The sequence below is a fragment of the Gopherus flavomarginatus genome, chromosome 1 (assembly GCF_025201925.1).
Source record: "Gopherus flavomarginatus isolate rGopFla2 chromosome 1, rGopFla2.mat.asm, whole genome shotgun sequence".
Taxonomy (NCBI): domain Eukaryota; kingdom Metazoa; phylum Chordata; order Testudines; family Testudinidae; genus Gopherus; species Gopherus flavomarginatus.
Genome location: NC_066617.1, coordinates 370,136,145 through 370,157,398, shown reverse-complemented (window position 1 = coordinate 370,157,398; position 21,254 = coordinate 370,136,145). Strand labels below are relative to the sequence as shown.

Below are 21,254 nucleotides of genomic sequence, written 5' to 3'. Positions count from 1 at the left end.
ACAGTCTTAGAGCATCTGAGCACCTTGTATGTATTTATCCTTCGGTCTCCACTGTGAGGCAGGGCAGGGCTATTATCCACCTGTGCAGAGGCTCAGAGACAGCCCATGGCTTGCCCATGGTCACACATGGCAAAGGAATCAAACCCAGCTGTCCTGAGTCACAGAGCATGCCCAGACCTTATGGCCAGGCTTCCAGCCATCTGGGTGGTGAGAAGTACGGCTGGATTCTCTGCTGCACCAGCAGAGCTCCCACCTTCGCTGCAGAGAGCAGGGATGGCAAGGATCCAGTTACAGGGGTTTGATTCACTGGCCTGTTCTTCCCCTGCCCCTGTGGAGTTTAGAGCAGCCTGGGGGCTGAGCTAAACGCCACACAGTGATAACAGCTTTCCAGTGCACAGCTCACTCTGGCCAAGTCCCTGTGGATGGGGGCCATGCCAGAGTGCCCCCTTGTGGCCTGAGGTGGCCCTGCAGGTGCCCTGCCCTTCCCTCCAAGGTCCTTGCAATGACTTACTCTCAGCCTGGAGTACTTAGAAAAAGAGCCCCCTGTCTGGGTTTGCATTAATTCAGTCTTCTCTAAAACACAAGGGCTCCCACCTCATAGCCCCATCCTCCTCCTTTACTCAGCCCCTCACCAAACTACTTTGGGGGGTGAGCATTGGTTCAGGCTTGCCGCAACCCCTGCTACTTTTCCATGGAGACCCCTTCTCCATCCCATCTCTTCCCACTAGGCCCTTCCCCCTACACTTCCACTTCCCCTGATGCTCCACTCCTCCCTTTTCTAGGCACCAGCCGGGCCATGGAAAGAGCGACCCCAGGAGCCCAGGCTGCCGTGAGGAGCCCAAGACTCTCCACCTTCCCTGGGGTGTGTCCTGGGGGGCAGGGACACAGGTTGGAGGCTTCTCTTGGCCCCTGCAGCCTCCTGTCCAAGGCAGCTGGAGGATCTGGTGGTCCTCAAAGTGGCTCTAGGTACCCAGACACATTTCACCATGGCCCACCTATAGCCTCTGACCTGGAGACGGGGTGGAGGCTTGGGGGAAGAAGAGGAGCAGAGAGTGGGGCCTCACAGGGAAGAAGAGGGGTGGGGTAGTGTCACAGAGGGGGTGGGGCTCCTGCCTCTATCCCTCTTTTGATTTTGAAAGGGTGGTCACCCTGCAGTGAATGGGCTGCTCTGCGATTGGAGCTGATTGTGCCTCTGTTGGGGAGCTGAGGTCCATTTCCGCTCCTTTTCATTGCTGGAGCAGCACAAATGAAGGGAAGGAGGAGGGAACCTGAGCCTGAATCATTTGCCAGGACTGATGTGTGTCATATCCTCACTCACACACACAGCTCTGCTCTGCTTCTCCTGAGGCTCCTGCATTAATCCTGTCTCTGACATGACTCAGTCACAAGCACCTGGCTGAGGGAGTGGGGGAAGGGTGGGTGTCCGTGAACCTTGAATAGCCCCTGTCCATATGTCCTGCAGCCCTCGTGGATCACAGAGCAACCAGAGCGCTCAGGAAGGGCCAGGACTGTGACAACAGAACAGTTCTGCAGTTTTTTTCATGGCCCGCGAATGTTTAACCAGAGAGAGGACAGTGTCAAGCCAGGGCAATGGGAAACAACATCTACCTCCCTTCTCTTTATTGATTGTATTGAGAGGAATTCTGAGGTCTGAGCAGGCACCGATATGGTTCTTTATGAACAAACATCCAACCAGTCCCCAGGCTCTCAACGAACAAAGTCACTTTGTAAATGTTGCTGCCTGTCTTGGTCTCCTTCCCCAGTGCCCTGCCCTCCCTCACCAGCCCCTCTACAATTGCTCCAGGCCTTGGACTCCATCTGAACTACTGTCTCCACATAGTGGAGATAAGTAGCGCATGTTGTGTTGGATTTAAGGGTCCAGGATGGAATAGGTGGCCAGTATTTCTCGTCTTGCATGTCATCGGTGCTGGAGCAGGACGATGAACTGAACCTTCACTTGACGAACACCCTGAGTATCCTCGCACGAAGGTGTTTGCTTTTCACGCTGTACACAAGGGGATTAATCAAAGGAGGGACAAGCAGGGAAATGTAGCCCAGGAGAATCTGAAGCAAGGGAGAAGAGCCCTCCCCGAATCTGTGCAACAGAGACAAGCCGATCATTGGTGTGTAGAAGAGAAGGACGGCGCAGAGGTGGGACACGCAGGTGTTCAGGGCCATAAGACTCTCCGCCTGCGACGTGATGCTCAGCACTGTTTTGAGGATCATCACATAAGAGAGGAAGATGAGCAGCGAGTCCAACCCCTCCATCAAGATAGCAATAGACAAGCCATAGATGCTGTTTATTCTGATATCTGAACAAGCCATCTTCATGACGTCCTGGTTTATGCAGTAGCAATGGGAGAGGACATTGGATCGACAATATTGGAACTGTTGAAGGAGAATAGGGAATGGGAGCATTACAGTCACCCCTCTGAGAACACACACCAGTCCCATCTTACCTATTCTAGGCAGGGTTAAGATGGAAGCATATCTCAGTGGGTCACGGATAGCGATGAAACGGTCAAAGGCCATCAACAACAGCACAGAGGATTCAATGCATTCAAACAAGTGGATGAAGAACACCTGGGCAAAACAGGCATCGTGGCTGATCTCCCTAGAGTTAAACAAGAATATACCCAGTGTTGTCGATATGGTGGATATTGATAAGCCAAGGTCTGTGACAGCCAACATGGAAAGGAAAATGTACATGGGCTCATGGAGCTTGGATCTGTTTTTGTAATGAACAGAATGACTGAATTTCCTACTATTGAAATAACATACATTAAACAGAAGGGGACAGAGATCCAGAGATTGACGTCTTCTTGCCCAGGTATCCCGATGAGAAGGAACACTGCAGAGTTGAAGTTCGTGTTATTGACAGCTGACATCATGGACTGGACAGATCCGAGTAGTTCTGAACTTTCCTTCCTAAAAGGAAAAATAACAGGAGACTGGATGACATTTAGATAGACATCTGCCTGCTCTCAGTGCCAGTCGAGAGACTCCAAGGAGCTCAAGGAAGATCAGCAAAAACATAGTCTTAGATTTACATGGCAGATAGGCATTGCCAGAGTGGATAAGACCCATATTCCATGCAGCCTAGTATCCAGTGGCCAGTTCTAGATCCTTCAGAGGAAGTGGAAGACACCCTGCAGTAGAACGCTTTGAAATAATCTGCACCCACAAATGTTGTGGTGCAAGTCAGGAAAGTTTAGATCTGATTGAAGAGTTTTTGAAACAATTCTCTCTACTCTAATTGTATTTTCAGGTTATCTGTATAAACGTCCAGTTCCTCGTTGAGCTAAACTCTTGGCCTCATTGATGTCTTGTGGCTGAGAGTTCCACAATCTATTTCAGCGCTGTGTGATTTTACAGCTGTGACTTTCCCACAGACACTTTCTGGCCCTCCACCTCTTAATATGATCCATTGTGTTATGAGATGCGTGTAAACACCTGGCAAATGCATGCGAAAAACTGTGATTGTATTTATCTGTACTGCACTGAAGCTATTTATAAACGTGTTCCATTGTCTCATTGTATATAATTTTTAAATTTCTCTACTCCTGATAGTCCAAATTAAGCCACTGCCTATTTGCAGTACATGGGATACATTCTTCGGCACAAATTATTAATTCAATAACATTGCCTTGAATGGCATCACCCCAGATTTAAATGTATAAATTCAATCAGAACAGGACTCTTTTAACTTTCCCTTATCAACTGCTCCTGGTGATACACTCTGACCCTCAAAAATCCCTCCAAGAGGAACTGAAGTGCTTTGCCTGGTCTATGTTGACTGAATCCAGAGAGTTCAATCATCCTACAGCAGGGGTTGGCAACCTTTCAGAAGTGGTGTGCTGAGTCTTCATTTATTCACTGTAATTTAAGGTTTCACGTGCTAGTAATGCATTTTAACATTTTTAGAAGGTCTCTTTCTAGAAGTCTATAATATATAACTTAACTATTGTTATATGTAAAGTAAATAAGGTTTTTCAAATGTTTAAGAAGCTTCATTAAAAATTAAATTAAAATGCAGATCTCCCCAGACGGGTGGCCAGGACCCGGGCAGTGTGAGTGCCACTGAAAATCAGCTTGAGTGCCACCTTCGACACCCGTGCCATAGGCTGCCAACCCCTGTCCTACAGCCTTCTCTTCATCCTCACAGGACCTGCTTAAACTGCAGCAAGGGAGATTTAGATTGGACATTAGGAAAAAGTTCCTAACTGTCAGGGTAGTTAAACACTGGAATAGATTGCCTAGGGAAGTTGTGGAATCTCCATCTCTGGAGATATTTAAGAGTAGGTTAGATAAATGTCTATTAGGGATGGTCTAGACAGTATTTGGTCCTGCCATGAGGGCAGGGGACTGGACTCGATGACCTCTCGAGGTCCCTTCCAGCCCTAGAGTCTATGAGTCTGTGAGTCTATGAGGGCTCTAGAATCTCTCTGCTGTAAATATTCCTTAGAGTTCCCAGGCTACCGGCATCTCTTCTCACTCTCTGATCTCTCCCCATACCATGGTCTATAGATATTTGGCAAGTGAGAAGCTGACACAGACAGTTACTTCAGTTGGGTGGATGTGAGGATAATGACACATATGGATAAATAGTGAAAACACTAGGTTTGCACTATTATCCGTAAGTAAGGAAATAACTTGAGTGTGCAAGTTGCTTCAGCCATTCTCATGTAAGCATTAGTGGGTTCAAATTATATACAACCACTATTACACTCCCCTGTCCTGCACTCAGCTCTACTCTCCTGAAACACAGACCAGCGCTTCTGTTCTCTCATGTCTTTTTGGAAAGTCTTGCACATTTATTGCAAAGGGATTTTGTTCATGACCCTGAATGTAGGTGTTAGAAACAGCTTCTGGTCAGTTACGAGGTGGCAGAATCATATAACTCTTTGCTGAACAAAGGGTAAATAACACAAAACCATTGCAAACAGTATGTGGATCACTTCTGAAACACTTTCTAAAGCAAAAGGAATTAAGGAGTAAAGGTACCACTGCTCCTTCCTGGAAATATTCCAACAATTTTCCTGCTGGTTTTTGATATACAGGCGTGTCACAAAAGTTTGGTTTGTAATAATATTACAATTAAAAGTTTTGTCATAACATTTACATATTTGTATTTTAGTAAACACACGTCCACCATTTATCTCCCCTCTGATCTGCTTTCAGAGATGATTTCGCAGGTTACAGTGGGACTTAAAATGTAGCATCTGTCACCTGGATTTCTTCAGAACCTGAGAAGATTGAATGTCTCAGCCCTCATTCAGTCACTTGTCGGCAAACAAAAGTATGGTAGCCCCTCTGTCCCTGAGTTAACAGCTGACTGGTTCTTCTCAGGTTCTGTTCTGTCAGTCTGCAGCCTGTATGCAGAGTGGTAACAGGCATTGGGATTAGTATAGAAAATTTTCATTCCCTGAGCTGTCAGTCTCTGGGGTAAGTAGTACCCTCAACACCTGTTATTCAGGCGCAAAGAGGTAGCAGGAAGTGAATTTCAAAGTCAAATGCATGGAGTATTCATGGAAATGTAACTTTATTTCACACAGGAAAGTCGTCTATTGCTCTCTCACTCTCATTCTCTGACTATCTCTGTCCTGTATTCCTAAAATACGTAGCACCCTAAAGTGGTATTGGGACAGATATGAAGCTGAGGTGCCATAATGTATGTGTAAGTTAAACCAAGTTCTTGGGATGTTTGCTTATAGCTATAGTGGGTTAACTACTGGGATGTTTGTCTTATGGTTATATTGGGTGAAACCAGTATGGCTCTTCTGAATTTAATATCATGCTGCTGGAAAACAAGAAGGCTGGGAAGGAACTGCTGAAGAAAAACCATCTCTCAGCCAGCACTTCAGGGAGGATGAGAGACAACACCAGAGCTACAAGCTGAGAAGAACCTATTTCCATGCTCTAACCACATTATCCAGTTTGTTTTGCCAGTTCTAGGAGTCTGTCCAGAGGTGGGACAGCTGTTACTGAGAAATTCTTCAGGCTGAGAGGCACAGACACCGCTGGGGAAGTCTGAACGCCCCCGGCCTGTCTGAGTCCCCGTTAGAGTGGCAGAGTTTGGAGTTAGATGGGTTCAGACTGATTTTTGAAAACCCTCTTATTCTCCCATGTTACGCTTTATTCCTACAGTTCACATTAAACAGCACTTTGGTTCCAGAAGGCTGGCTGGTCACTCATCTCACCACTGCTCACAGCCTCCCACAGGGAAGAACCACAGGTGCCGAACCCCCACCCAGACCTGCAGGGTAAGCACAGTCAAGCTGCAGTGTGCTGGGGCCTATCTGAGGGTGGGAGCATCATGGGATGTCATCCCATGAGAGGGAAGGGTACAAGGCCTGACATCTGGCACTCGGAGAGCAGAGAGCGAGAAGAGATGCCAGAAGCCCTGGGAACTCTAAGGGACATCTACAGGACAGAGATTCTAGAGCCCTCAGACAGAAAGGAAATAGAGATATGCCCCTTCGGCTCTTTTACTGCAGAGAAAATCAGCTCTGAATTCCTGCATTCACAATTAACAAGGAGAATAAAACCTTTGAAAATGCATTTGCTGGTTAAATTTCGAGGAGCAAATAAACCTGAGGGTATTGGGGAACAAGTCACCGATATGAGATAAAATAAATTATAATAAAATAATAAAATAATAAGAATAATAATATAGGACCAGATTTGTCCCTAGCAGCCCCCTTTCCCACATTACAAAACATGGTGCAGGCCAGGGAAGGGAGATTCCACAAGGATCCCTACGTGGAAATATCCCTCAGATCATTCCAATAGGGAAAGGTCCCTTCCCTTCTTCCTGAGGAATGAAAAGGGACCCAGGATCCAGGGAATCCCAAAGTTATGCACAGATCTCAATGATCCACTGCTATCTAGGCCCACCCACAATCTCTGTGCCTCCACAACTGCTCTAGGAACCTTTTGTCAGTGTCCCCTCCCCACTCTGAACTCTGGGGTGCAGACGTGGGAATCTGCACGAAAGACCCCCTAAGCTTAATTCTACCAGCTTAGGTTAAAAACTTCCCCAAGGCACAAATCCTTTCCTTGTCCTTGGATGGTACTGTTGCCACCAAAAATGATATAGACAAAAGGACCACTTGGAGTTCCTATTTCCCCAAAATATCCCCCCAAGCCCTTCCCCTTTCCTGGGGAGGCTTGAGAATAATATAGCAAGCAATTACCTTTAATACTTGTACATACCAGACCCTATATTTTTAGGACACTAAAATCATTCAGGTTCTTAAAAGAAGAATTTTAGTTTAAAGAAAAAGTAAAAGAAGCAATTCTGTAAAATCAGGGTGGAAGATAACTTTACAGGGTAAATAAAAAGATCTAAAACACAGAGTAATACCCTCTAGGTATAGCTTCAAAGTTACAAAAAAAAACAGGAATAAAACTCCATCTTAGAACGGGGAAAATGTACTGGCTAAAACAAAAGATAACCTAACACATTTCCTTGCCTTTGCTTACAATTTCTTTAATTTTAGATGTATCATTTCAAGGTATCTTTTCAAGAGATGGTTTACTTGCTTGGTCTCTCTCTGTCTGAGAGGGAACAAACAAAAAGAGCACAAACAAAACCTCCTCCCCACCCGAGATTTGAAAGTATCCTCTTTTCCCATTGGTCCTTCTGGTCAGGTGCCAACTAGGTTAATTGAACTGATTAACTCCATATAGGTAAGTGATTCCGTACTTCTGGCCAGAAGGGATTTTATATTACTGAATACATAAAGGTTGTTACTCTTCTCTTTCTATTTATGACACACATCACAAATCACAGACAGTGCTGGACAGCCTGTTCCACATTGGTTGTGATTTCTTCCTGGAGCTCTGGGAGAAAACAGAGTTAATTAGACACATGCACCTTTAGATATACTACTGATTATATAAAAAACTAACAATATTTCCCACATTTCAAGGACAATTTTAACCAGTTGATTCTGGGAAACTTTCATGGGAGAGTGCATCAGCCACTTTGTTAGAAGCTCCTGAAATGTGTTCTATTTCAAAATCAAAATCTTGGAGAGCTAAACTCCACTGAAGAAGTTTTTTGTTATTTTTCTTGATGGTATGAAGCCCCTTCAGGCAGCATGGTCGGTTTGCAGGTGAAAATGTCAGCCCTAAATGTATTGGCGTAGCATTTCCAGAGTGTCCACAATGGCATAACATTCCTTTTCGCTGATTGACCGATGGCTTTCCTTCTCAGACAGTGTTTTGCTAAGAAATACAACAGGATGGAATTCTTGATCCAGTCTTTCCTGCATTAAAACTGCTCCCACACCATGCTCGGATGCATTTGTGGTTACTAGGAAAGGTTTGTCAAAGTCTGGGGCCCTTAGGACAGGATCAGACATGAATGTCACTTTAAGCTGGTTAAAGGCCTTTTAACACTCTTCAGTCCACTGAACTGCATTTGGCTGTTTCTTTCTGGTCAGGTCTGTCAGTGGGGTGGAGATTTTGCTGTAGTTCAGTACAAATCACCTATAATATGCGGCCAAGCCTAAGAAGGATTGAACCTGTTTCTTTGACTTTGAGACAGGCCACTTTTGGATAACCTCCACTTTGGCCTGTAGTGGGTTGATAGTTCCTTGACCCAACTGGTGTCCACAATGAGTCACTCTGTTTAGGCCTATTTAACACTTTTCAGCCTTAAGAGTTTGTCCTGCCTCCCTTATGCACTCGAATCAGAAAATGTGGCCACATTCTCAAGATAGGTGACTGCAGATTCTCTCAATCCTGCTAGGAGACTATCTACAAGTTTCTGGAAGGTGGTGGGTACATTTCACAGCATGGGTGATGAAGGCTGACCTTTCCTTGGCAGATTCATCTAGCGGCACTTGCCAGTACCCCTTGGTTAAGTCTAAAGTAGAGATGAATTGGGCACGTCCTAGTTTCTCCAATGGCTCCTCTGTGCGTGGTATTGGATAGCTGCCTGGGCAAGTCACAGCATGTTTATCATATCAGGACTTTTGCTCTTCCTGAGCATCTTTTAGGTTTTCTCTATCTAGGGCTAAAGAGTCTTGGAGGGTGTTTTGTAGGTTGCTTATCAAGTCTAGAATGTTAGTTCCTGGTGAAGGCGTAAACCCCTCCCTTTGCTGCTTCACCAGCTGTAATGGCCCCTTAACCTTGCAGCCATACACAAGTTCAAATGGTGAGAACCCTAAACTGTGACGTGGTACAACCCTGTAGGTAAAGAATAATGGCTGCAACACTAGGTCTCAATCACTGGAGTGCTCATTGATGAATTTATGTATCATGGCCCCCAAAGTTCAATTAAACTTCTCCATCAGGCCACTCATTTTAAGGTGGCAAGGGGTGGCAACCAAGTGCAAGAAAATAGCAGATGAAATTCAGTGTAGATAAATGCAAAGTAATGCACTTTGGAAAACATAATCCTAATTATACCTGAGAGATGATGTTTCCAGATTAGCTGTCACCACTCAAGAAAGAGATCTTGGAGTCAGTGTGGATAATTCTCTGGAAACATCCACTCAAAGTGCAGTAGCAGTCAATAAAAAAGCTAATAGAATGTTTGGAACCATGAGTGGCAGATATTATTGGCAAGGGCAGGCTATGTCTCCCCTGGCACAGCTGTGGTCACCGGCCACCAGTTGTGGGGTTTGCCTGGGGAAGTTTTTCCTTATTATGTGCCATACATTTTCCAGTGTGGCTGAGGAGGCAGTATGTGGTACTCATCTTCCTGGGTTCATCAGGAACTCCCTGGAGTCCATGTAGATTACTGATGAATTCAGGAAGCTTAATAACACAGACCACTGTCACAGATTGTCATCCCAGGAGTGTAGTCTGGGAGCCATGGGAACCGATGTGCCCCTTAACCCTCCAGCTGGGCTGGCCAGTCTTACACTGCTTTTGTGGTAACACAGCCAGCCTGTGCTATCTCTGTTACACCCAGCATGACAGCAAGTGATGCCACGCACCCATTTGAGCTGCCTGAGTGCTTTACCTAAGCCACTCCAAAACAGGCAGGAGAGAACAGCCAATTTCCAAGCTCTCCTGCCTTGCACCCTTGCTGGAGTATAACCCAAAATTATACCACCTTGCACTGCAGAGGATTCTGTATCTTGTAAGCTCATTAACTAAAGTCACTTTCCCCACTGATGTGGGAAAGATATGCAACAGCATTTGTACACAGAGCTGTGATATTTGTCAGGGAGGTGCTGGTAAAGATAAAGCATAAAACAAATTTATTAGCTACAAAAACATGGATTTTAAGTGTTTATAAGTGATAGCCTGGGACCATCATTTCCAGGAAGCCAGTCTCTCTTACTCAGGTGTTTTGAGGTGATCTCTTGTGTAGGGAGTGAGTCCAAGAAATGATGTCACTCCCTACCTTATATAGTATTTCCATAAGGCGAGGACCTTTTGTTTCGAGACAATTTCCCAGGCCAGAGCGTTGAAAAATAAACAGAGCCATGGACTGAGCCTAATAAATTATATAGATAGGATATGAATTGTCAGTTTGTCACCTTGATTGAGGATACAAGCAGTCCACAAAATATTAATACACAGGCTAGAAATCCCTTTAGCCTGGGTCCAGCACTTCTCCCCGTTTAATCTTTGTTACTCAGGTGTATCCAGGAGTTTTCTTGTGTGGGGAGTGAGGCCAAGAGAGGACGTCACTCCATGCCTTATATTTTTTTTCCATGTAAGAGAAAGCCTTTATTTCAAGCCAAGTTCCCAGCCCAGTCTGTGGAAAAATATGTGTACCAAAATGGAGTTCAGTGTCACGTGGTCTGGTCCTAATGTATATATAACTTCAGGTACAAAAATGATACATGCACACACATAGGATAATGATATTCAGGAAATCATAACTTTTGATACCTCACAAGCCATATATTGTACCAGATGCTTCATAATTATGTCATAATTATACCACTATGATGAATATGGATTCAGCATCATAACTTCCTCTGTTGACACCTGAATGTGGAACAGTTCCTCATATATGTCACCTAAAAAGAATGGCTCAGTTTTGGGAATCTTCCTCACATCCTCTGCAGCGAAGACCAGTTCAAAGGCTTCATTTAACCTCTCTGTAACAGCCTAATCTTCCTTGACAGCTCCCTTATCACCTCATAGTCCAATGGTCCACTGATTGTTTTACAGTCTTACTGTTTCTCACATACTTCCAAAAAAAATTGCTATTTTTTGTTTCATTTGCTAGTTGCTTTTCAAATCATTTGAACTCATTACGCAGTATCGCGAAGCCTCATTCAACAAGTATGTCACTCCCCCAAAAACCATGAGATTGGTTTAGAAGTAAAGAGATACATTAATGTGGGGTTTATTTTTATTTGCCTTTGGTTTACGAGCGTTTGGAGTCAGCTGCTTTAGATTTTTTAAAGGGATGTCAAGTGATAAAAAAATAATCGTGATTTATTCATGCAATTAAAAATAATTGTGATTAATCGCACAGTTAATTGCACGGTTAAACAATAATAAACAATCATTTATTTAAATATTTTGCATGTTTTCTACATTTTCAAATACATTGATTTGAATTACAACACAAAATACAAAGTGTACAGTGGTCAATTTATATGTATTTTTGATTACAATTACTGCACCATAAAAGAACAAAAGAAATAATATTTTTAAATTCACCTAATACCAGTACTGCAGTGCAATCTCTTTATCATGAAAGCTGAACTTACAAATGTAGAATCATAAGTAAAAACTTTCATTCAAAAAGAGCAATGTAAAATTTTATAGCCTGCAAGTTTACTCCGTCCTACTTGTTCTGCCAATAGCTCAGACAAACAAGTTTGTTTACATTTGCAGGGGATAAAGCTGCCTGCTGCTTGTTTACAATGTCACCTGCAAGTGAGAAGAGGTGTTCACATGCCACTGTTATAGCTGGCATCACAATATATTTACGTGCCTGATGCGATAAAGATTCTTATATCCCTTCATCCTTCAACGACCATTCCAGGGGACATGCATCCATGCTGATGATGTGTTCTGCTCAATAATAATCTAAAGCATTGCAGATGAACGCATGTTCATTTCCATTATCTGAGTCAGATGCCACCAGCAGAAGGTTGATTTTCTCCTTTGGTGGTTTGGGTTCTGTAGGTTTCACATTGGAGTGTTGCTCTTTTAAGACTTGTGAAAGCATGCTCCTCACCTCTTTCCTCTCAGATTTTGGAAGGAACTTCAGATTCTTAAATCTTGGGCTGCATGCTGTAGTTATCTTTAGAAATTTCACATTAGCGCCTTCTTTGCATTTTTTGAAATCGGCCGTGAAAGTGTTCTTAAAATAAACCACATGTGCTGGGTCATCATCCAAAACTGCTATAACATGAAATATATGGCAGAATGCGAGTAAAACAGAGCAGGGGACTTACAATTCTGCCCCCAGGGAGTTCAGTCACAAATTTAGTTAACAAATTATTTTTTTCACTAGCGTCATCAGCATAGAAGCATGTCCTCCACAATGGTGGCTGCAGCATCAAGGGGCATACAAATGTTTAGCTCATCTGGTATATAAGTACCTTGCAATGCGAGCTACAAATGTGCCATGCAAATTCCTCTTCTCACTTTCTGGAGACATTGTAATTGCGAAGCAGGCAGCATTATTGCCTTTAAATGTAAAGAAACTTGAACAAGAACTGGGACTGAGTGAACTTGTAGGCTCTGAAGTTTTATGTTGTTTTGTTTTTGAAAGCAGTTATTTAACAAATAAAGTCTACATTTGTAAGTTGCACTTTCACAACAAAGAGATCATATTACAGCACTTGTATGAGGTGAATTGAAATATACAGGTTTTTTGGTTTATCATTTTTACAGTGCAAATGTTGGCAATCAAAAATAACACGCACTTTGATTTCAATTACAACACAGAGTACAGTATATTTAAAAAGTAGAAAAACATTCAAAATATTTACTAAATTTCATTTGATGTTCCATTGTTTAACAGTACAATTAAAACTGTGATTAATTGTGATTATTTTTTATACCCAATTAATTTTTTGAGTTAATTGTGTGTGTTGACTGTGATTAATCAACAGCCCTAGTTTTCTAGCTTTTCTGCAATTCACTTTGAAAACGAAACATTTTTTAAAGAAAATTGAAAGCTGAGATTCTCCATGCAGTGTCTTGGTTCCAGAACTTGGGGCATTAACAACGACAGGAAACAGTGCAAGACTCCCAATGAAATCCCAGGAGCTGTCACTGCTGGCCGTTTCTCAAGTGGCGCACCCACAAACAGAAGTATTGAGGGTTAGTTAGTCGATATTTCTGGTCACACAGTCCATCAGTGGCAGAGATGCTGTGTTCATCTGCAGTGGGCTACAAAGCCTCCTGTTGTAAGAAACGGGGTTATACCAGCCGGATATAGCAGTGGCTGTCTTGGAGAATCACTGGTTCCTGCAGCACAGCTCAGAGGGTCTCTTCCTCTCGTTCAGACATGAGACATGCACATGCTGGATAAGCAAGGCCATGCACATTCTTAATAGAAAGGAGTGTGACCAAAGCCAAGCTCCAATTGCCTGCTCCTAGCTCTCTATTGGGTCCAGACAACCCCCTGTCCGCCCACAGATCTGGAAGGGACCTCCTGGTTCCCAGAGCCCAGGCCCCTGCTATCAAAAGTGACCCCGGCATATCACCCACTGCATAAATCTTTCTAGCTCCATGTTCAAATGAACTGGGTTGTTTGCCCCACACTGCTGCTGTTGGGAGGCTGTTTCAGAACCTCCCTCTTCTAACGGTCAGAAACCTCCTTCTCCTTTCCAGCCTCACTTTGCTCCAGGTCAGTTTGTTCTTGTGCCAACTCTGTCCTTTACTTCTTCTCCCTCCTTGGTGTTACCACCTCCGCCCCCACAATGTCTTTATAGAGCAATCTGATCCCTGCTCAGCCTGCATTTTCTTAGACTAAACCAGTTAAGCTTTTTCAGTCTTCATATAAGACAGTCTCTCCGTTTCCCTCACCATCCTAGGAGTCCTTCTCCACACTATTCCAGTTTGAATTCATCTTTCTTGAATACGAGTTACCAGAATTTTACATAGATTGTCACAGGCGGTCTCAACAGTGCCTTGTGTAAGGATGTTAATACCTCCCAGTCTCACCAGACACATTGTAGGATCTCATTTGCCTTGTTCTCAGCCGCATGACATTGGTGGCTCACAGTTTATCCTGGGCATAACTAATAGGTCCAGGTCTTTCTCCTCCTCTATTATTTCCAACTTACCCTCGGCTCTATAAACAGGGGTGTAGTGCATAGATGCAGGGCAGAGTGAGAGCTGACTTGATGACAGTGTGCAATCACTTTCACACAGGCGAAATACCAGCTACTAACGGGTTCTTTAATCTTACAGGTAAATGTATAACTTGAATGAATGACAGGAAACTGAAGCCAGACAAAATAAAATTGGAAATGAAGTACACATTTTTAACAGCGAGGGTGCTTAACCAATGGAACAAACTCCCAAGGGAGGTGTGGGATTCTCCTGATACCTCCAGACAAAGACTGGCTGCCTTCCTGGAAGGTCCGCTTTAGAGGAACAAAAGTGATGTGTTAGTCAAACACAGGTCATTGGGCTCAATACAGGGGTAACTGGGTGAAAGTAAACACCTGTGCAATACAGGAGGTCCAGCTAGATCAATGGATCTCAAACATATTTGATCACGCCCTCCCCACCCCCCTCCTTGTGTCAGGAAGAGTTTACGCCCCTGCCACACAAATACATATACTGATATATGTGGGGCAGGGCTTCAAAACATCACTTTGGCTTTTTTGTTTTTCACTTGATGTTTTTTGTTGTTGCCTGAATGAGCCAATGGTCCATTGGAATAAGTGCAAAAACAAAATTGTGGTCCCTGCTTCCAACAAAATGTCTTTGCAAACGGATACTTGTGCAGATGTCAATGACTTTGTGTAATTCTATTCAAGCTTAACAGAAATCCATCAAAATGCACAGAGCTACCTAGAGTGAAATGAACAGCGCTGCCTGAGAACCTGATCTGTCTGGGGGAATCGGCTTTGCAAGTTATTCATTGCTGCAGGTCAAATTTGTACGGGTTTTTTTTCTAAAGCTTCTCTCTCTCTCTCACCCCCACACCCCCCCGAATACATTCTGCACTACCAGGGTGGCTGGCCCCTCAGCTTGAGAACCTCTGGACTATACGTTCTAATGGCTCCTCCTGGCCTTAAATTCTGTGACTCTATGAGTCGTTGTCTTTAATGGATAATCATCTTGGATGCAACTTGAACAAGTTGCTACTCTGAATGCTCGTATGAATTCAGCGAGGATATATAACTCTTGCAAATGAACGGTAAAAAACTGAACTTGCAAATGAGCTGCAATGACTTACTGTCACCTGGAGTACTTAAAACAAGAGCCTCCTTTGAGGATTCACATTATTTCAGTCTTCTCTAAAACACAAAGTCTCCTACCTTACGGACCCATCCACCAAACTCCTTTTTGGGATGAGCATTGGTGCAGTCTTGCTACAACCCCTGCTCACTTTCCCCAGGGGCCCCGCCCTCTGTCCCATCTCTTCCATTAGACCTTGCTCCCTGCTCCTCCACTTCCGCTGAGCCTCTGCCCTCCCTGTCGGGCCATGGTAAGCAGGAGCTCAGGCTGCTGTGGGGAGCCCCAGACTGTGTGCTCAGACTAGGAAGGCATCCAGTCTGTGAAAGAAACTTATTGAAACATCTCCGAGGGTGAGATTTTATCTGTACTCCATTTTATTACTGTATTAGGCATAGACTTACAGGTTTTATTTTATTTTACTTGGTAATTCACTTTGTTCTCTCCGTCACTACTTGGAACCACTTAAGTCCTACTTTCTATGTTTAATAAAATCACTTTTTACTTATGAATTAACCCTGAGTATGTATTTATACCCGAGGGAGCAAACAGCTGTGCATATCTCTCTATCAACGTTAAAGAAGGCGAACAATTTATGAGTTTACCCTGCACAAGCGTTACACAGGGTAAAACAGATTTATTTGGGTTTAGATCCCATTGAGAGTTGGGCATCTGAGTGTTAAAGACAAGAATACTTCTTAAGCAGCTTTAAGTTAAGCCTGCAGCTTTGGGGCACATGGTTCAGACCCTGAGTCTGTATTGGAGCACACGGGTGTATCTGGCTCAACAACACAGGGTGCTGGAATCCCAAACTGGCAGGGAAGGTATGGGCAGAAGTAGTCTTGGCACATCAGTTGGCAACCCCAAGGGGGTTTCTATGATCTAACCCGTCACAGAACGCCCTGATTATCCTTGCACGAAGGTGTTTGCTCTTCACACTGTACACAATTGGGTTGATCAGGGGCGGAACGAGAATGTAGATATAACCCAGGAGAATCTTACGCAGAGGAGAAGAGTCCTCCCCCAATCTGTGTATCACAGACAGACCGGTCATTGGCGTGTAGAAGAGCAGGATGGCGCAGAGGTGGGACACACAGGTATTCAGGGCCCTGAGGCACTTCGCGTGGGATGTGATGCTCAGCACTGTTTTCAGGATCATCACATAAGAGAGGAAGATGAGCAGTGAATCCAGTCCCACAGTCAAAAGTGAAAGAGACAAGCCATAGATGCTGTTTACTCTGATATCCGAACAAGCCATCTTCATAACGTCCTGGTTTATGCAATAGCAATGAGAGAAGACATTGGATCGACAGTATTGTAACCGTTGAAGGAGAAAAGGGAGTGGGAGAAATCCAACAAAATGCACAGCGCCACATAGAGACAAACACACAGCACCGAATGAAGACCAGATCTGTATGGAGGAATCAACTTAGCTAGTAATTCCCTGTTATGGGTAGAATCTGGACAGGATGTTTTTTTCCCTAAAACTTCTGACGCCCATCCTGGAATATATTCCACACACACACCACTCAGTGTGAGACCCTTTGGGCTACATGATCTAATGGTTAATTCTTGCCTGGAACTCTATGACTCTATGAATCATTCTCTTGAGTGGAGCGTTATTTTGGATGCAACTTAAACAAGTTGTTCCTCTGTATGATGATAGGCACTAAACACAGATGGATGATGGCCAAGAAGAATTGGGATTGTCACAGTAAAACCGGGATATATGATCTCTTTACCCTCTAAACCAGGTCCTTTCATGACATGCATGGAGTCTCAAAATTGTCCCACTCTTTGAGCTGGGGACAAAACACTCTCTATGCTAAATGCTTATCACCAAGTATCAGAGGGGTAGCCATGTTAGTCTGGATCTGTAAAAGCAGCAAAGAGTCCTGCGACACCTTATAGACTAACAGACGTATTGGAGCATGAGCTTCCGTGGGTGAATACCCACTTCGTCAGATGCATCCGATGAAGTTGGCATTCACCCACGAAAGCTCATGCTCCAATACGTCTGTTAGTCTATAAGGTGCCACAGGACTCTGCTGCTTATCACCAAGCAGTTCTGACTGGACACCACAGTTTCTTTCCTTTGGGTGCTTGTGACCAGAGGTATACAATCACCACAAGCCTCCTTAAAACTAGGAGGTTTATTGAAAAACAACACAGAGAATTGGAAATAATGGTTATAAAATAACAGGGAGCTGCCACACATCTACATCTTGTCTATCTCACGTCTCATTACAAGCTAAGTTAGACAGGCTTTGCTTTGGAGATAGAGGAACAGAACTGGCCCAACTTACATTCTCTTGGGACACCAAGGAGCTCTTGAGACCCAGACTAACTACTCTGTGTCTCTGAGAACATCTTCCCATTGGTTTGCTCTTTTCTTGAGGAAGCAGCCTGTGCTGAAACCTGCTGAGCCTGGGCCCACTCATCACCCTAGTGCTCAGCTGTGTACATGTTACAGGTCCAACATGTGGAGCTGACCTTTTCCCTCAGGCTGATTTCTCCCAGCCAGACAGTTTAAGATGAAGCCCCTGTGGCTGTTGCTCCACTGTTTGACCATTAGACACACTCAGTCTGAATGGCTTGTGGCTGTGCTGAAACTCCTGACACCCCTGTGATGCTCCAACACTCACCTCAGAAATCCATTACTCACCCTCACTGTCACCCCCGAGCACCCCCACAACTGCCACAGAGACCAAGATGCTGGAGTCACAGGGCTTTTCAGAAGCAACTGTCACAGGAGGCTGAGTTAGGAAACCTTTTATAGACAAATGTCAGGGTTCCTCTGTGGAACCCTGACACAGCGCTGACCTTAGGGTCTCAGAGTATCTGAGCACCTGGAATCTCTTTATCCTCCCGCCACTGCTGTGAGGCAGGGCCAAGCTATGATCCACCTGTGCAGAGGCCCAGAGACAGTTAGTAGCTTGCTCATGGTCACACATGGCAAGAGAATCAAAGCCAGCTCCACTGAGTAACAGAGCTGTGCAGAGTTTAGAGCAGACTGGGGATGGCTAACAGCTTCCAAGAGTATAGCCCACTTTAACCAATTCCCTGTGGATGGGTGTCACCACAGAGTGCACCCTTGGGGCCTGAGGTAGCCCTCCAGGCAACCTGCCCTTCCCCCTTTGGTAGTTCCAGTGAGTTACTCTCAGCCTGGGGTACTTAAAACAAGAGTCTCCTTTGTGGGGTTGCATTAATTCAGTCTACTCCAAAACACAAACACTCCTACCCTCCAGCCCCATCCTCCTTCTTTACTCAGGAAACTCCACCGCCCTACCTGCTGCGGTTAGCATTGGTTCAGGCTTGCCACACCCTCTGCCTCATCTCTTCCCTCAAATCTCTGCCCCCTGCTCTTTCAATTCTGGGCCAATGTGGGGAGACCTGGACTCTCCAACTTCCCTAGGGGTATGTCTTGGGTTTGATGATAGAAGATGGGGGCTGCTCTCGGGCCCACAATCCACCTGCCCAGGATAGGAGTAGGGTCTGATGCTCGTTATAGAGGTTCTGGAAACCTGGGCAGCTCTTACCTTGGCCCGGCTCTGGCTTTGGGTTTGGAGAGAGATTGGAGCTTCAGGTAAAGAGGAGGAACGGGGGGTGAGGTTCCGGGGAAGGGATGGGGCAGAAGGAGGGGCAAAGGAGGAAGGGGATGGAACAGAGAATTATGGTTTCAGGTAAGAATGGGGGAGAGGGAGGTGCCTCAGGGAAAGAGGAAGCCTGGGGTGGGGCCACACAGGGGATGGGGTCCCAGCATATGTTCTGTTTTTGCCTTTTGAACAGGTGGTCTCCCGACAGTGAATGGGCTGGACTGGGATAGGAGCTATCTGGGCCTCTCTGTGGGAGCGGATTCCCATTCCCACCCCTTGGAAAGCAGCTGGGGCAGCACAAACACAGGGGACAAGGAGGGAAACTGGGCCTCAGTCTCTTTTCAGGACTCCTGTGCGTCAGACCCTCACTCACACAGCTCTGCTCGGGGGACGGTGGAATGGGCTCAGCAGGTGTGCTGTGCTGAGACAAGAACTGTGTGCAGGGGGGGTTGCCTGAAAGGCTTCTCCTGCGTTAATCTGACAGGACTCAGTCATAATCACCTGGCTGAGGGTGTAGGGGAAGGATGTGTGTCCGTGCACCTTGAATATCCCCTGTCCACAGCTCCTGCAGCCCTCATAGATCACACAGCAAACCAGAGCGCTCACAGTGAATCAGGACTCAGACTGCAGAAAAGCTCTGCAGATTTCCCCATGGCCTATGGGTGTTTAACCAGAGACAGGACATGGGCAGTGCAAGTGTAAGAGGAAACAACATCCACGTCCCTTCTCTTTATTGACTGTATCAAGAGGAATTCTGAGGTCGGAGGAGCTACAAATATGGCTCTTTATGGCCCAATATCCCAACGATCCCCTGGCTTTCCACAAACACAGTCATTTTGTAAATGCTGCTGCCTGCCTTGGTCTCCTTCCCCCTGTGTGCTGTCCTCACTCACCAGCAGGTGGGGACAGTCTCATTTCATTCCTCGAAGCCTTAGACCCCATCTCAACCTCTTTCTATAGAGAGGAGATGAGTAGCTCATCTTAACTCAGATGTAAGGGTCCAGGATGGAATCAGTGTCTGTGTCCTGGGTTTTTCGTCTCCTGTGTCATCAATGCTGGAACTGGGTGATAAACTGACCCTTCACTTGATGAACAATCTGATTATCCTCAATCTAAGCTGTTTGCTTTTCATGCTGTACACAACTGGGTTCATAAGGGGCGGGACCAGAAGGTAGACATACCCCAGGAGAATCTGAAGCACATGAGTCGAGCTGTTCCCAAATCTGTGTATCACAGACAAACCAATCTCTGAAGTGTAGAAAAGCAGGACGACACAGAGGTGGGAGACACAGGTGTTCAGGGCCCGAAGACACTTTGTCTGCGACACAACACTCAGCACTGTTTTGAGGATCATCACATACGAGAGGAAGATGAGCAGTGAATCCAACCCCATAATTAAGAATGAAAGATACAAGCCATAGAGGTTGTTGAATTTGTTGTCTGAACAAGCCAACTTCATGACTTCCTGGTGTGCACAGTAGGAATGGGAGAGGACATTGTCTCCACAGTATTGGAACCGTTTCAGGAGAAGGGGGAGAGGGAATATTGTGGTTATTCCTCTTAGCACACACACCAGTCCCATCTTGGCTATTCTCGGCAGGGTTAAGATGGAAGCATATCTCAGTGGGTTACAGATGGCGATGAAGCGGTCAAAGGCCATCAACAAGAGTGTGGAAGATTCAATGCACTGAAGCGACTGAATAAAGAACAACTGGGTAAAACAGGCATTAAAGCTGATTTCCCTAGAGTTAAACAAGTATATGCCCAATATCGTCGGCATGGTGGCTATCAATAAGCCAAGGTCTGTGATGGCCAACATGGAAAGGAAAATGTACATGGGCTCATGGAGGGTTGGATCTGTTTTTATAAGGAACAGAATGACTGAATTTCCTATTATCGAAATAACATACATTAAACAGAAGGGGATAGAAATCCAGAGATGGACGTCTTCCTGCCCTGGTATCCCAGTGAGAAGGAACACTGCAGAGATGAATTTGGTGTCATTGACAGCTGACATCATGTCCTGGGCAGGCACAGGTAGTTTTGAACTTTAGTTTCTGAAAGAAGAAATAACAGGAGACTAGATGATAATTAAGGAGACATCTTTCTGCTCTCAATGCAAATCTAGAGGCTCCCAGGATCTAAAGGAAAATGAGCAACTACATAGTCTTGGATTTTCACCACCACCAGGAAGATAGGCACTGCCAGACTGGATCAGACATCAGCTCCATTCAGCTCAGCATTTAGTGGCCATTTCATAGATTCTTCAGAGGAAAGTGGAACAAGCCTTGCAATAGGCAGCTATGA

At 45.0% G+C, this 21,254-nt stretch overlaps 1 protein-coding gene and 1 pseudogene across 1 annotated transcript; both read right to left on the bottom strand.

Annotated features, from left to right (window-relative positions):
* Positions 1 to 1,953: 1,953 nt before the first annotated feature.
* LOC127037960 (olfactory receptor 51G2-like) lies at positions 1,954 to 2,918 on the bottom strand (annotated as a pseudogene).
* A 17,110-nt stretch (positions 2,919 to 20,028) lies between these two features.
* LOC127038274 (olfactory receptor 51G2-like) lies at positions 20,029 to 20,991 on the bottom strand. The gene has a single exon (XM_050930860.1). The coding sequence runs from the start codon at positions 20,965 to 20,967 to the stop codon at positions 20,029 to 20,031; it is 939 nt and encodes a 312-aa protein (XP_050786817.1). The 5' UTR covers positions 20,968 to 20,991.
* Between the last annotated feature and the right edge of the window lie 263 nt (positions 20,992 to 21,254).

Bases quoted from the DNA above. Each gene is read 5' to 3' on its own strand.
- LOC127038274 (XM_050930860.1), bottom strand. From the start codon at position 20,967: ATGATGTCAGCTGTCAATGACACCAAATTCATCTCTGCAGTGTTCCTT.